This window comes from Aquarana catesbeiana, linkage group LG03 (genome assembly GCF_042186555.1).
Source record: "Aquarana catesbeiana isolate 2022-GZ linkage group LG03, ASM4218655v1, whole genome shotgun sequence".
In the NCBI taxonomy this organism is placed as follows: Eukaryota; Metazoa; Chordata; class Amphibia; order Anura; family Ranidae; genus Aquarana; species Aquarana catesbeiana.
In genome coordinates this window covers 20,302,573-20,318,688 of record NC_133326.1, presented here as the reverse complement: position 1 = coordinate 20,318,688, position 16,116 = coordinate 20,302,573, and the positions used below count along the sequence as shown (strand labels likewise).

At 40.5% G+C, this 16,116-nt stretch overlaps 1 protein-coding gene across 1 annotated transcript in view; it reads left to right on the top strand.

Annotated features, from left to right (window-relative positions):
- The first annotated feature begins 1,853 nt into the window (after positions 1 to 1,853).
- Positions 1,854 to 16,116, top strand: part of ALDH1A3 (aldehyde dehydrogenase 1 family member A3) — a 74,594-nt gene continuing 60,331 nt past the window's right edge. The window contains exon 1 of the mRNA XM_073618363.1: positions 1,854 to 2,060. Coding sequence (XP_073474464.1) covers positions 1,965 to 2,060 — 96 coding nt within the window. The 5' untranslated portion in view covers positions 1,854 to 1,964. The remainder of the gene's footprint in view (positions 2,061 to 16,116) is intronic.

Genomic DNA, 16,116 nt, shown 5'->3' with positions numbered 1-16,116 from the left:
GATATCTCCCCTCCATCTATAGGGGACACACAGATATCTGCCCTCCATCTATAGGAGATACACACAGATATCTGAATATCTGCTCTCCCTCTATAGAACACACACACAGATATCTAAATACCTTCCCTTCCTCTATAGGAGACACACAGATATCTGCCCTCCCTCTATAGGGGCACATACATAGATATATGCTCTCCCTCTATAGGAGACACACACACACACATATCTGCCCTCCCTCTATAGGGGACACACACATAGATATCTGCCCTCCCTCTATCTATAAGGGACACACACAGATATCTGCCCTCCCTGTATAGGGGACATGCATCGATATCTGCAGGGGTCACACACATAGATATCTGCCCTCCCTCTATAGGGGGCACACACAGAGATATCTGTCTATAGGGGCACATCTGATCCTCCTCTATAGGGAAAAACAGAAATCTTAATATCTGCTCTCCCTCTATAGGGGACACACTCACAGATGTCTGATCCTCCTCTATAGGGGACACCCAGAGATATCTGTCTATAGGGGACACACATAGATGTATGATCCTCCTCTATAGGGGGGACACACACACACACACATCTGCTTATAGGGAGCACATACAAATATCTGATCCTCCTCTATAGGGGACACACACAAATGTCTGCTCTCCCTCTATACGGGATACCCACATATATCAGTCCTTCTATAGGGTACACACACAGATGTCTGTTCTTATTATATAGGGTTCACACAAAGATACCTGACCCTCCTCTATAGGACACACACACATATCTGATCCTCCTCTATAGGACACACTCACAGATGCCTGATCCTCCTCTATAGGACACACACACACACACAGACATCTGTATATAGGGACACCCAGATATCTGTCTATAGGAGACACATACAGATGTCTGATCATTCTCTATAGGGGACACATACAGATATCCATATATAGGGGACACATACAGATGTCTGATTATCCTCTATAGGTGATACACATACATACACACACACAGATATCTGTCTGTAGGGGGGACACATAGATGTCTGATCCTTCTCTATAGGGGACACACATACTCACACACAGATATCTGTTTATAGGGGACACACACAGATATTTGTCTATACGGGACACAAGTAGATGTCTGATCCTTCTCTATAGGGGGCACACACACACAGATATCTGTATATAGGGACACATACAAATGTCTGATCCTCCTCTATAGGGGCACACACAGATATCTGCTTATAGGATACACATACAGATGTCTGATCATCCTCTATAGGGGATACACACAAAGATGTCTGTCTATAGGGGACACATACAGATGTCTGATCATACTCTATAGGGGACACACACATATCTGTCTATAGGGGACACAAATAGATGTCTGATCCTTCTCTATAGAGGACACACGCACACAGATATCTGTTTATAGGGTACAAACACAGATATCTGTTTATTGGGGACACACATAGATGTCTGATCCTTCTCTATATGGGGACACACACATTCACACACAGACATCTGCTTATAGGGGACACACATAGATGTCTGATCCTTCTCTATATGGGGACACACACATTCACACACAGACATCTGCTTATAGGGGACACACATAGATGTCTGATCCTTCTCTATAGGGGACACACACACATGTCTATCTATAGAGGAAACACACAGATAACACAGATTTGGGATCATCTCATGAATGAACAATCCAGTAAATGACATCAGTGTGATGAGCACATCTGTACAATCACATTGTTACATTGTAAAGAGAAGAGGGTGGGGCAGGGATGTCTCTTTCAGCCAATCAGAAGAAGTTTCTTCCTCCAATGACACAATGAAGTTGAGTTATTAAAGGGAGAGGAGCTCCCCTGTCTGTCCAGAGAGGGATTCCAGGGAAATCCTGTACAGAACATATCCAGAGCTTTCCTCCACTCCACCTGACCACTGCACTCCACAATGACCACCAATGGGACCATAGAGAACGGGCTGCCAGACAAGAAGACGCCTCCGCTACCAAAACCCATCACCAATCTGGAAATCCAGCACAAGCAGGTATAGTCCTGATCCTATACATCACATTATATCACACTTTATATAGGTAGCAGACTTTAATTGGGGTATGCTATAGCCTGTATGTGTATGTGCAGAGATGATCATTGCTGTGATGGGACTGATATAAAGTAACAATAGAAAATACAACAATACAGAGTAATGATATAAAAGTAACGACAAAGTAATGTTATAAAAGTAACGATACAAAGTAAGGATTTAAAGGTAACAATGTAAAAGTAACGATACAAAATAAAAATATAAAATTAATGATACAAAGTAATAATATAAAAAAATGATACAAAGAAATGATATAAAAGTAATAATTTTAAAAGCAACAATACAAAGTAAAAGCAAACAATACAAAGTAAGGATTTAAAAGTAACAAAAGAAAGCATCGATACAAAGTAATGATATAGAAGGAATGATACAAAGTAACAATGTAAACGTAATTATATAAAGTGACAATACAAGGTAACACGATAAAAGTAATGATACAAAGTAATGTTCCATTTTCACTACCACATACCTGTGCGTGTGTTCTCTATGTGGCATTGTGCCTACTTGTTTCATTTATCTAAAGCTGGCCATACACTATACAATCCAATTGTACGATCTCTGTACAATCTTCTATAGGGTGCATTTACACAGACAATTATCACTCCAGCAGCGAGAGGCTGCAGATTCCTGCGACTGGAATGACAGGTGTGCAAAGAGTCTGCAGCCGCTCGGCCTGTGCAATGACAGCCAGCGATGACCTGCTGAGATCGAGGCTGGAAGCAGACAGATCTGCCCCCAACCTCGGGTGATCGATCGCTGGAAGTGTGAACGTTGTCATTGTATGAGCTGGGGGGGGGGGGGGGCACAGATCTTTGCACACACCTGTCATTCCAGCCACAGGAATCCACGCTGTGTGCTGATCACCCTCATGGCCCGTATACACGATCCGAGAATCAGATGAAAAATAACGATTTCAAATCGATCGTACGATAATCGGATCGTTAGTACAGAGCTTTCGAGAGCCGATCACGACAGTTCATTCGATTTATTATCCGATCAGACAAACGCGAAAATTTTTCTCGTACGATACCAGATCATACAATTTTTGTTTAATCATCCGAAAATACAATACAAATACATTACAACACATCACTTCCGATTTTTATTCTGTCGTATGAGAATTTTTGTAGCTTTGCTAAACTTTTCAGATTCAATATGTGACTAGCATGCAAAAAAAAAAAAAAAAAAACGGATGATCTGTCATCTAATTTTCAGATCGTGTGTACGGGGCATTACGATGCTCATACACCATCCAATATATTATAGGCGGACCATACACTATGCAATCTGGTTGTTCAATCTCCTTTAATCTGGCTATACATATGCAATCTGATTATACAATCTTCTTAAAGTTGTCTATATACTACTCAATCTAATTGCACAATCTCCTTAAAGCTGGCCATACATTATTCAGTGTGATTGTACAATCTCCATAAAGCTAGCCATACACTATACAATCTGCCTGTACAATCTCCATAAAGCTGGCCATACAGTATACAATCTAACTGTACAATCTCCCTAAAGCTGGCCATACAGTATACAATCTGATTGTACAATCTCCCTAAAGCTGGCCATACAGTATACAATCTGACTGTACAATCTCCCTAAAGGTGGCCATACAGTATACAATCTGATTGTACAATCTCCCTAAAGGTGGCCATTTACTATACAATCTGACTGTACAATCTCTCTAAAGCTGGCCATACAGTATTCAGTCTGATTGTACAATCCCATTTAAAGTAGCCATACAGTATACAATCTGATTGTAAAATCTACTTAGGGCTGACCATACATTATTCATTCAGTGTGATTGTACAATTCCCTTAAAGCTATCCATGCGCTATACAATCTGACTATACAATCTCCCTACAGCTGGCCATACACTAAACAATCTGACTGTACAATCTCCTTAAAGCTGCTCATACAGTATTCAGTCTGATTGTACAATCTCATTTACGCTAGCCATACACTATACAAGTGTACAATCTCTATGCGATCTCATTTCGATTTAGAAAACAAAACAATCCATTCCATTTGGATAAAACCAGGCAGGCCTCTGTGCTATGTAGTTAATAGTAGATCTAAAGGACATTGTACAATCAGATTGTATAGTGTATGGTCACCTTTTTAGATTTTCCAAAACTATGCAATATGATGACAAATCTAAACAATCTTTTCAATCATTATCAAAACAGGCAGGTCCTTGTACTGCATAGTCGGTGGTAGATCGACAAGAGATTGTACAATCAGATTGTAGAGGATATGGTCAACCTAAAGATGGGCATACACTGTGATTTTTGCTGTTGTTGTTGTTAAAGCAAAATTGCAAGATTGTGCAATCAAATTGTAACGCGAGCTTTGGGCTTCCCATATCTATATATCATGAGGACAAACCTAAATAATTCATTGCATTTGTGTCAAATCAGGGAGGCTCTTAGGGCCACATAGTTGATGGTAGATCTGTAGGAGATTGTATGATCAGATTGTATAGTGTATGGGCACCTTAACTCTAGATGGTTATTAGATAAATTCATTGATATGATGTCTGTGTATTATGTTTTGTGCAGAATACATAGTAGATATTACCGGAAAGGATTGTTCAGTGTTTGGACAGGATGAGGCTCCATCCACACATCAAAGTCACATGACAAGTCACACCCCGTTCTTTTCAATGGCTCCCGTTCAAAACTGTGCGATGTGAAGTCGCGGCGAAAAGACGCCTGCACTACTTTGGTGCCACTTTTGACTTCGACCCACTGATGTTGTCTCTGTTTAATGCAACTTCACACTCAATGCATCCAAGTCCCATTAAAGTCCCACTTAGACATGTGCACTGACGAAAAATTTGTAAGTTTTTTGGGTCATTCGTTATGATCGCAATTTGGAAATTCGGAAATTTGAAAATCCGAAAATAAGGAAGGAAAATTCGAAAGAATAACTAACTAATAATAACGAACTATTCAATTATAGGTATTGGAATTTCCTTTCAAATTTGTCTGTTAGTGAACGTAACGAATACGAATTTATCCGAAGTTACGAATCATCCGAAATAACGAATGCCGCATCAAAAAGGAATGTAATGTAACAAATGAATTTAATAATAATAAATATCAATAGTAATAACTTTTTATTATTATTATTTATTATTAATTTGTTCCATCCTATTTGTTCAGATGCGGCATTCGTTACTTCGGATGATACGTAACTTCGGATAAATTCGTATTCGTTACGTTCACTAACAGACAAATTTGAAAGGAAGAAATATGAATTTATTCAAAGTTACGAATTACCTGAAATAACGAATGCCGCATCTAAACGAATGGAACGGAACAAATTAATAATAAATAATAATAATAAAAAGTTATTATTCATTGGTATTTATTATTATTAAATTAATTTGTTATGTTCCACTCGTTTCAATACGACATTCATTATTACGGATGAATCGTAACTTCGGATAAATTCGTATCGAAATGAATGTAACGTAACAAATGAATTTAATAATAAATAATAATAATAATCACTTTTTATTATTATTATTTATTATTAATTCATTCTGTACCATTTGTTTGGGATGCGGCATTCGTTATTTTGGATAACTCGTAACTTCGGATAAATTCGTACTCGTTAATTTCACTAACAGCCAAATTTGAAAGGAAGAAATACGAATTTATCCAAAGTTACGAATTATCCGAAATAACGCATGCCGCATCTAAACGAGTGGAACGGGACAAATTAAAAATAAATAATAATAATAATAATAATAAAAAGTTATTATTATTGTTATTTATTATGATTAAATTCAGTTGTTACATTCCATTCGTTTCGATACAGCATTCGTTATTTCGGATGATTCGTAACTTCGGATAAATTCGTTACGTTCACTAACAGGCAAATTTGAAAGGAAATTCCAATACCTATAATTTAATAATTAGTAATAGTTAAAGGGGTTGTAAACCCTCGTGTTTTTTCACCTTATTGTATCCTATGCATTAAGGTGAAAAAACACCTGGTAGTGACCGGCCCCGCCGTTTTACTTACCTGAGCCCTGGAATTCAATCGGCGAGGACATGCTGTCCCTCTCTCCACGGGGGGTCCTGGCTCTTGATTGGATAGATTGACAGCAGCGCAGCCATTGGCTCCCGAATCCAATGACGCGGGCGCTGGGGGGCAGGGCCGAGTCTGGCATTCGTGTCTATGGACGCAAATTCTGGACTCGGGACAAGGTAACCACACGGGAGAGCGCTGATGTGGGGAGGAGCCGCGAGAGTCGCAGAGGGACCCCAGAAATCGAAGATCGGGGCCACTCTGTGCAAAGTGAGTTGCACAGTGGAGGTAAGTATGATATGTTTGTTATTTAAAAAAAAAAAAAAAAAAAACACAAAAAGAGGTTTAACCTTAAACTACGTAGAGGGTTCTTTACTGTAAGAGCGGTAAGGATGTGGAATTCCCTTCCACAGGCGGTGGTCTCAGCGGGGAGCATTGATAGCTTCAAGAAACTATTAGATAATCACCTGAATGACCGCAATATACAGGGATATACAATGTAATACTGACATATAATCACACACATAGGTTGGACTTGATGGACGTGTGTCTTTTTTCAACCTCACCTACTATGTAACTATGTAACAAAGCTTTACAATCACTTTAAAGAGGGAGTCCACCTAAAAAAAAAATTATTAAAAGCCAGCAGCTACAAATACTGCAGCTGCTGACTTTTAATGAATGGACACTTACCTGTCCAGGAGTCCAGCGAAGCCGATCAGTCGCTCGGCTGCCGCCGCCATTCTCTGTGAGAGAGTCAGGAAGTGAAGTGTTGCGGGTTCACTTCCCGGTTCCCTACTGCGCATGCGCGAGTTGCGCTGCGCGTCCTAAGTGGTCCCCGCTATCTCCTGGGACCTGTGTGTTTCCCGGGAGACATGGGGGGGGGGTGTGTGGGAAGGGGCGTGACTCCCACGGGAGTCTATTCCAGGAAGTGGGTGCAAATACCTGTAGTAGACGGGTATCTGCGCACCCCCCTCCCCCCTGAAAGGTGCCAATTGTGGCACCGGAGGGGGGAGGAATCAGATGAGCGGAAGTTCCACTTTTGGGTGGAACTCTGCTTTAAGTTAATATTAGTTAGTTATTATTTCAGATTTTCAAATTTTTGTATTTTCGAATTTACGAATATTGGAATTTACGGATATTCAGAAAAAAATTTGTTTGTTAAACGGGTTTTCATTAATTCGGATATTTCCGAATTAACAATTTTGTCGAAATTCATTAAAAAACAAATTCGGAACGGAACGAATTGCACATGTCTAGTCGTATTGGAAATCGTGCGACTTTGGAGACACACTAGTGTGAATGGAGCCTTAGATGCTTTCCTTGTTGTCACCTGTAATGAGTAAACATTTATATTTTATTTTTCAATTCTACATCCTGAAAAATATGGATACATAGTAAATATTTACATTAAATTGTAAATATTATACAAATAGTCCTCTGACTACACTCATAGAAAGAGAGATGAACAGAATGGGTCCCATACACACAATGATACACGATGTCAGGTGCTGTTTTTTTTTTTTGCCCATCGTCACGCTACACGCATAGGGCGCCCCATTTATTCCTGCGTGTGACAAATGCGCCAAAGTAGCTCGTGCACCTTTTAGAGCGCCGATCTTTGCACTGGTTTTTAACTACGTGTTTTTTCCTCACATACAATAAACACACATCTTCTTGCTGTGTTTGGGTTGCCATTAGCAATGAGTGGCGCCACAAGCGTGACACACGTGTTTTCCGCATTCACAAATACCTATAGCGTGAACACAGCCCCTGGCGTACACCTGAATGACACCAAGGGGCGTATTTATAAAGCAGTGAACTGGACATTCAACCAATTTTTACTGCAGGTGAATAATCCTGGTGATTGTGTTTAACTACTTAAGGACCGGGCCTATTTTTCAGACTTGGTGTTTACAAGTTAAAATCTTTTTTTTTTTTTGCTAGAAAATTACTTAGAACCCCCAAACATTTTATATATATATATATATATATATATATATATATATATATATATATATATATATATAAATAAATATATATTTATTTATATTTATTTATTTATTTTTATGTTTATTACACCCTAGAGCAGTGATGGTGAACCTTGGCACCCCAGATGTTTTGGAACTACATTTCCCATGATGCTCACCTACACTGCAGAGTGCAAGAGCATTATGGGAAATGTAGTTCCAAAACATCTGGGGTGCCAAGGGTCACCATCACTGCCCTAGAGAGTAAAACGGCATTTGTTGCAATACTTTATGTCACACCGTATTTGCGCTGCGGTCTTACAAGCGCACTTTTTTTGGAAAAAAATACACTTTTTTTAATTAAAAAATAAGACAGCAGGAAAGTTAGCCCAATTATTTTCTTTTTTATATTGTGAAAGATAATGTTACGCCGAGTAAATTGATACCCAACATGTCACGCTTCAAAATTGTGCCCGCTCGTGGAATGGCGACAAACTGTTACCCTTAAAAATCTCCATGGGCGATATTTAACCCTTTCATGACTAAGCCTATTTTTGAAATTTGGTGTTTACAAGTTAAAATCCGTATTTTTTGCTAGAAAATTGCTGAGAGTTCCCAAACATTTATATATATTTTTTTAGCAGAGAATCTAGAGAAGAAAATGGATATTGTTGCAATATTTTATGTCACACGGTATTTGTACAGCGGTGTTTTAAATGCAAATTTTTGGAAAAAGGACACTTTCATGAATTTTAAAAAATCCAAACAGTAAAGTTACCCCAATTTTTTTGTATAATGTGAAAGATGATGTTACGCCGAGTAATCAGATACCAAACATGTCACCCTTTATAATTGCACGCACTCGTGGAATGGCGACAAACTACGGTACCTATGAATTTCCATAGGCGACACTTTAAATTTTTTTTACGGTTACCAGGTTTGAGTTACAGAGGAGGTCTAGGGCTAGAATTATTGCTCTCGCTCTGACAATCGCGGCGATACCTCACATGTGTGATTTGAACACCATTTACATATGCGGGCGCGACTTCCATATGCGTTTTCTTCGCTGCGCGAGCTCGCGGGGACGTGGGGCGCTTTAAAAAAAATTTTTTTATTTATTTATTTTATTTATTTTTATACTTAGAAATTGTGTTTAAAAAAATTTCTTTTTTTTTTTTTTACTTTTATTGCTGTCACAAGGAATGTAAACATCCCTTGTGACAGTAATAGGTGGTGAAAGGTACTCTTTATGGAGGGATCGGGGGTCTAAAAGACCCCCGATCCCTTTGCACTTCACAGTATTCAGATCGCCGAAAATGGCGATTCTGAACACTGTATATTTTTTTAAAACCGGCGCCATTGGCAGCCGAGTAAACGGGAAGTGACGAAATGACGTCGCTTCCGCGTTTACAATGAGAAGGCTGGAACGAAGCCACCCACAGCTTTGTTCCAGCCCGCCCCCAGTCGCCGAAGGCAGCCGATTGGACACCGGGCCTCCCGATCGCACGGGAGGCCCGGTAAGAGTGGCGGGAGGCGGGGATGTCCCCTCCCACTCCTCCGGTATAACAGCCGAGCGGCTTTTAGCCGCATCGGTTGTTATACTCGGATAGCCGATCGCCGGCTCTAAACAGTACCGGGATGATGCCTGCAGCTGCAGGCATCATCCCGGTATAACCCCGGAAAGCCGAGTACGCACATCTGCGTACGGTCGGCTGGAAGGGGTTAAAAAATTCTACAGGTTACCAGTTTTGAGTTACACAGGAGGTCTAAGGCTAGAATTATTGCTCTCGCTCTACCGATCGCGGATGATACCTCACATGTGTGGTTCAAACGCCGTTTTCATATGTGGACGCGACTCACGTTTGTGTTCACTTCTGCGAGGGAGCTTGGCGGGACGGGGCGCTTTATATTTTTTTTTTTCTTACTTATTTTATTTTTTATTTTTACACTGTCCTTTAAAAAAAAAAAAAAAAAATTGGTTCACTTTTATTTCTATTACAAAGAATGTAAACATCCTTTGTAATAGAAAAAAAGCATGACAGGACCTCTTTAATGTGAGATCTGGGGTCAAAAAGATCTCACATCTCATATTTACACTAAAATGCAATAAAAAAAAAAAAAAAAAAAAAAAAAGTAATTGCAACTTTTCATCTTGCACAGTATTTGAGCAGTAATTTTTCAAATGCGTTTTTTTGGGGAGAAAAAAAACTTTCATGCATTAAAAAAACAAACAAAAAAAAACCACACGCACATTATAGTTAGCCCGATTTTTTTTCATAATGTGAAAGATGATGTTATGGCGAGTAAATAGATACCTAACATGTCACACTTTGAAATTGCACACGCTCACGGAATGGAGCCAAACTTCGATACTAAAAAATCTCCATAGGCGACGCTTTAAGTTTTTTTACTAGTTACATGTTTAGAGTTACAGAGGAGGTCTGGTGCTAGAATTATTGCTCTCCCTCTAACGTTTGCGGCAATACCTCACATGTGTGGATTGAACGTCGTTTACATATGTGGGCGCGGCGTATGCGTTCGCTTCTGCGCGCGGGGACGGGGGAGTTTCAAATTTATTTATTTTTTTTTTTTTAATGTTTATTTTACTTTTATTATTCTATTTTGACACTTTCTTTTTACTTTTTTTTATCACATTTTTAAAAAAAATTTAATTAAAAAAAATGTGGGATATTTATTATAGTAGAAAGTTAAAAATATTGTTTTTTTTTTCAAAATTGTCGTTCTTTTTTTTTGATAATAGTGCAAAAAATAAATACCGCAGAGGTGACCAAATACCACCAAAAGAAAGCTCTATTTGTGGGGGGACAACGTCGCATGACCGCACAATTCTCATTCAAAATGTGACAGCGCTGAAAGCTGAAAATTGGCCTGGGCAGGAAGGGGGTGAAAAATGCCCGGTATGGAAGTGGTTAAGGGGGTGTGTCCTATGCCTACATACTGTTGTTAATAGATGTCCCTCAATCCCATCACAAAAAGTTGGGAGGTATGCGTCTGGCTTTTTTTTTTTTCCTGCCTCTAAACTCCCCTGTGTGTCCATGCGCACATAGGCGTTTAGAGGAGTTTAGAAGCAGAAAAAAATAAAAACAGCCAGTGCACCGAGGAGCGGCAGAGTTTTGGCAGAAAAAAACAGTCGACATGCCTAAACGCACGTAAACGCACCTAAGCGCTAGGCGCATTTAGCTCTTAACCTTTAATTCATTTCAGTGGCCTGAATAAATTATTATTCTGGACAACAAAATGAATTATTGCCCAAAGCACTTGACGTGCCTAAACGTGTTACACGAGTTTACAAGTGACAAGTGTTTTTTTTTTTTTTCTGCCAAAGCTCTGCTGCCAGGAGAAAAGGAATCCAGGAGAGATCGCAAAACATTGAATGTGCATGAGGCTAAAAATAGCAGTACAGTATCAGTTTAAATTTGAGCACCAAAAATAATGCGGTTCTTTGCCTTTAAAAAAAAAAAACACAGAAAATACGGCTGTTAGTAGAGCTGGTTCCTGCATTAACCGCTTCCCGACCGGCTCAAGCAGATATACTGCGGCATAAGGGCGCGTACAGACAGATTAATGTACCTGTACGTTGCCCTTCAAGAGGCGGCTTGCGGGCGCGCACGCGCTGGCCAGGAGCTCCGTGACCGTGGGTCCCGCGGACCCGATGTCCGCGGGGATACCCGCGATCGTCTCACGGTGAGGAAGAACGGGGAAATGCTGATGTAAACAAGCATTTCCCCTATTCTGCCTAATGACACTGACACTGATCACCGCTCCCTGTAATCTGGAGCGGTGATCAGTGACGTGTCACACACAGCCCCTCCCCCCACAGTTAGAATCACTCCCTAGGACACACCTAACCCCTTCACTGCCCCCTAGTGGTTAACCCCCTTCACTGCCAGTCACATTTAGAGCGTAATCAATGCAAATTTTTTAGCATTGATCGCTGTATTAATACCAATGGTCCCAAAAATGTGTCAAAATTGTCCGATGTGTCCGCCATAATGTCGCAGTCACGATAAAAATCGCAGATCGCCGCAATTACTAGTATAAACAAAAATGCCATAAAACTATCCCCTATTTTGTAGACGCTATAACTTTTGCGCAAACCAATCAATAAAAGCTTTTACCAAAAATATATAGAAGAATACGTATCGGCCTAAAGTGAGGGGAAAAAAAAATTTTTTTTTATATATTTTGTGGGACAAAAAGGACGTCGATTTTGTTTGGGAGCCACGTCGCACGACCGCGCAATTGTCAGTTAAAGCAACGCAGTGCCAAATCGCAAAATGTGCTCTGGTCAGGAAGGGGGTAAAATCTTCCAGGGCTGAAGCGGTTAAAAATATAAAAAATGCAAATTCAAATACAATTTATAAAAATAACAAAACAAAAATGTAAAAGCATACCAGTCACCCCGCAAACGCATGTGAATTGCAAACGCATGCACGTGTATGTAAACAACCTCACATGTTGAGTATTGCTGCAATCTCATGATCGGAATTTCGCCCAGCAAAAGACCGATGAGAGATTTTGGTCAGAAAATGTGACCGTGTGTATGCTCCATTGGACTTTTGCTGGCCGAATTCCAGCCAGCAAAAAGATTGAAAGCATGCTCTCAATTTTCCGGTCGGAAAAAGTTCCTATCCGAAAATGTGATCGTCTGTAGCAATTCCGACGCGCAAAATTGCTACGCATGCTCGGAAACAATTCGACGCATGCTCGGAAGCATTGAACTTCATTTTCTCAGGTCGTCGTAGTGTTGTAGGTCACAGCGTTCTTGACGGTCGGAAGTTCAGCGAACTTTTGTGTGACCGTGTGTATGCAAGGCAAGCTTGGGAGGAATCCTGTCGGATCATATCTTTTTTCGACAAGAATTCCGATTGTGTGTACGCAGCATAAATAGTGAGAGCGATAATTCTAGGGCCATCATCCATTGTGAGTCATAAGGCTGCATTCACACCTGAGCGTTTCCAGCTCATAAAACGCTCATCTCAAAAGTTCCATAACGCCCAACAAGCAAAATCCCATTCATTTCAATGGCCCCTGTTCACATCTGAGCGTTCTGTCGCCTGAAGCTAAAAAAAAAGTACATGATCTTCTTTTTAGGTGGATTACAGGCGGTTTTCTGCATTTTACATTGGTGACCTTTTGACCTGTACAAAATCGTGTCAAAATCTCGGCAAAAATCGGGGTAAAATCGCATAATTTTCCGCTTGAAAATGAATGCAGCCTAAATTGATAACTAGGGATGCACCGATACCGCAAATGCTCTCATTACATGAAACTGATACACTGCGCAAAATGAATGGGCACAAATCGCACTTCAAAGAATGGCATGCCAATTGAACAGGAATGCGGTGGGATTCCTGTCCGCACCGCATGCAATTTCCCGCACTGCCCCTGTGTGAACCCAGGCTGATATCACTATGTCAAGCCTGGGTTCACACAGGAGCCGGGGGAAACTGCATGCGATTCGGACAGGAATCACATCGCATTCCTGTTCAAATTGCATGTGATTCTTTGCAGTGCGTACTAAAACTCACTAACGATTTACTAACTGCTAAAACCAACAGCCAGTACTCCATACTCCTACTACTTGACCTCTCTGCGGCCTTTGATACTGTTGACCACCAGCTCCTTCTCAATAAACTACATTCCCTTGGCCTCCGAGATTCTGCTCTATCCTGGTTCTCTGCCTATTTATCACAGCGTTCCTTCAGTGTCACCTACAACTCTGTCTCCTCCTCTCCATTGCCCCTTTCTGTGGGGGTCCCCCAAGGCTCTGTTCTTGGACCCCTTTTCTTCTCTATCTACACCTCCTCCCTTGGTCACTTGATGACCGCCCAAGGCTTCCAATCCTACTTATACGCTGATGACACCAAAATCTGTCTACTCCTCACCTCACTCCTTCAGTCTCCTCTCGCATTACTAACCTACTAACTGACATATCAGCATGGATGTCGCACCACTTCCTTAAACTAAATCTCTCTAAAACTGAGCTATTAATATTCCCCCCCGCCCGTGCCCCCCTCCATAACTTTTCCATCAAAATCAACAATGCAACCATCAGTCCCTCCCCTCACGCCAGGGTACTCGGTGTAATTCTAGACTCTGACTTGTCATTACAGCCTCAAATCCAATCGTTGTCAAAAGTTTGTAGAATTCACCTCCATAACATCTCTAATAATCGCCCCTTTTTAACAAATGAAACCACCAAGCTCCTCATTCACTCACTTGTTATCTCTCACCTTAACTATTGCAACTCCCTTTTCATTGGCCTGCCTCTCCATAGGCTCCTCCCCTCTTCAGTCTATCATGAATGCTGCTGCCAGACTTATCCACCTTACCAACCACTCAGTGTCTGCCAACACTCTCCTCCAATCCCTACACTGACCACCAGCCCTCTCCTCCAATCCCTACACTGGCTCCCGATCACCCAGCGAATTAAATTCAAAATACTAACCACAACATACAAAGCCATTCACAACTCTGCCCCGAGCTACATCACCAATCTTGTCTCCAAATATCACCCAAATCGTCCTCTCCGCTCTTCTCAAGACCTCCTTCCTCTCAAGCTCTCTTGTCTCCTCCTCCCATGCTCGTCTCCAGGATTTCTCCAGAGCCTCTCCCATCCTCTGGAACTCACTACCTCCACCTGTCCGGCTATCCCCTACTCTTGCTACCTTCAGGCGATCCCTGAAAACTCATCTCTTCAGGGAAGCTTATCGCGCCTCCAACTAATCTTTTACCACTTCCATCAGCTCATTTCCCACAGTTACAACCTTTTGTACCACCTGCCCCACCCTATTAGATTGTAAGCTCTTCTGAGCAGGGCCCTCTTAATCCTCTTGTATTTTATTGTATTATAACTGTATTGTCTCCCTTTTATATTGTAAAGCGCTAAGTAAACTGTTGGCGCTATATAAATCCTGTATAATAATAATAATAATAATAAAAGTGCGATTTGCACCCATTCATTTTGTCAGACACAAATCGCACCGCAAAGTATTGGTACTTGGTATCAGAGAGTACTTGACTGAAAGTATCGGTACTTGTGTCACCTCAAAAAAATTTGGGGTATTTCTTTCTTTTTTAAATAATTTCCCAGTCATGCAAAATTTTAAGGAATGATATGTTTGGTGTCTAATTACTTGACATAACCTCGTGTTTCATATTTTACCAAAGAATGGATATTATATTGTGTGCACTAAAATACATTTTAGTGTATTTTTTACTGATATATGTTTGATAAACCTAAATGTAAAAAATAGCAACTGCCGCTGTTTTATTCTATAGAGCCTCTGCTGTCAGAACATATGTATTTATATGGGGTGGGGGGTGTTGTAAGTAGTTTACCTGCAAAAAAAATGCAGATTTTAACATGTGTGCATAAAACTTAAAAAATTGCTCTGGATGCAAAGTGGTTAATTGTGGGAGGAATCACCTCCTATAACCTCCCAATAATTCCAGCTCTGGTTATCAGTACTGGCTACATACAAAGTTTTAGGATGGCCATGTATGGGCTGAGACTGATTCATGATATAAATATGCTTTTACAATTTATATACGAAGCATAAAAGCAGATCTTGAGAGACATACTTTGCAAGAGATCTGAAATTTTATTCATGTTCATCCAAGAGAAACAAACATAATCACCAACGTTAGGTATAAATAGCTAAAAAAAAAAAAAAAAAAAGATATAATTAAATCTTCCTCTAAAATAAATATAAACCTTACCCGCAGATATAAATAGAAGCCACATACAACTATCAGAGTGTCTTTGCAAGAGTGGTCCTTCCCTAATCTTTGAGGAATCTCCAGCAGGAGGAAGGAGGTCCTGATTCCTTTATATAGATCTTTATATCACTAGAGCAGTGATTCTCAACCAGGGTTCCTCCAGAGGTTGCTAGAGGTTCCTTCAGCATTGGGCCATTTCTGCCCCTCGGATAAGTTCCCACCGACACCTTTGATCT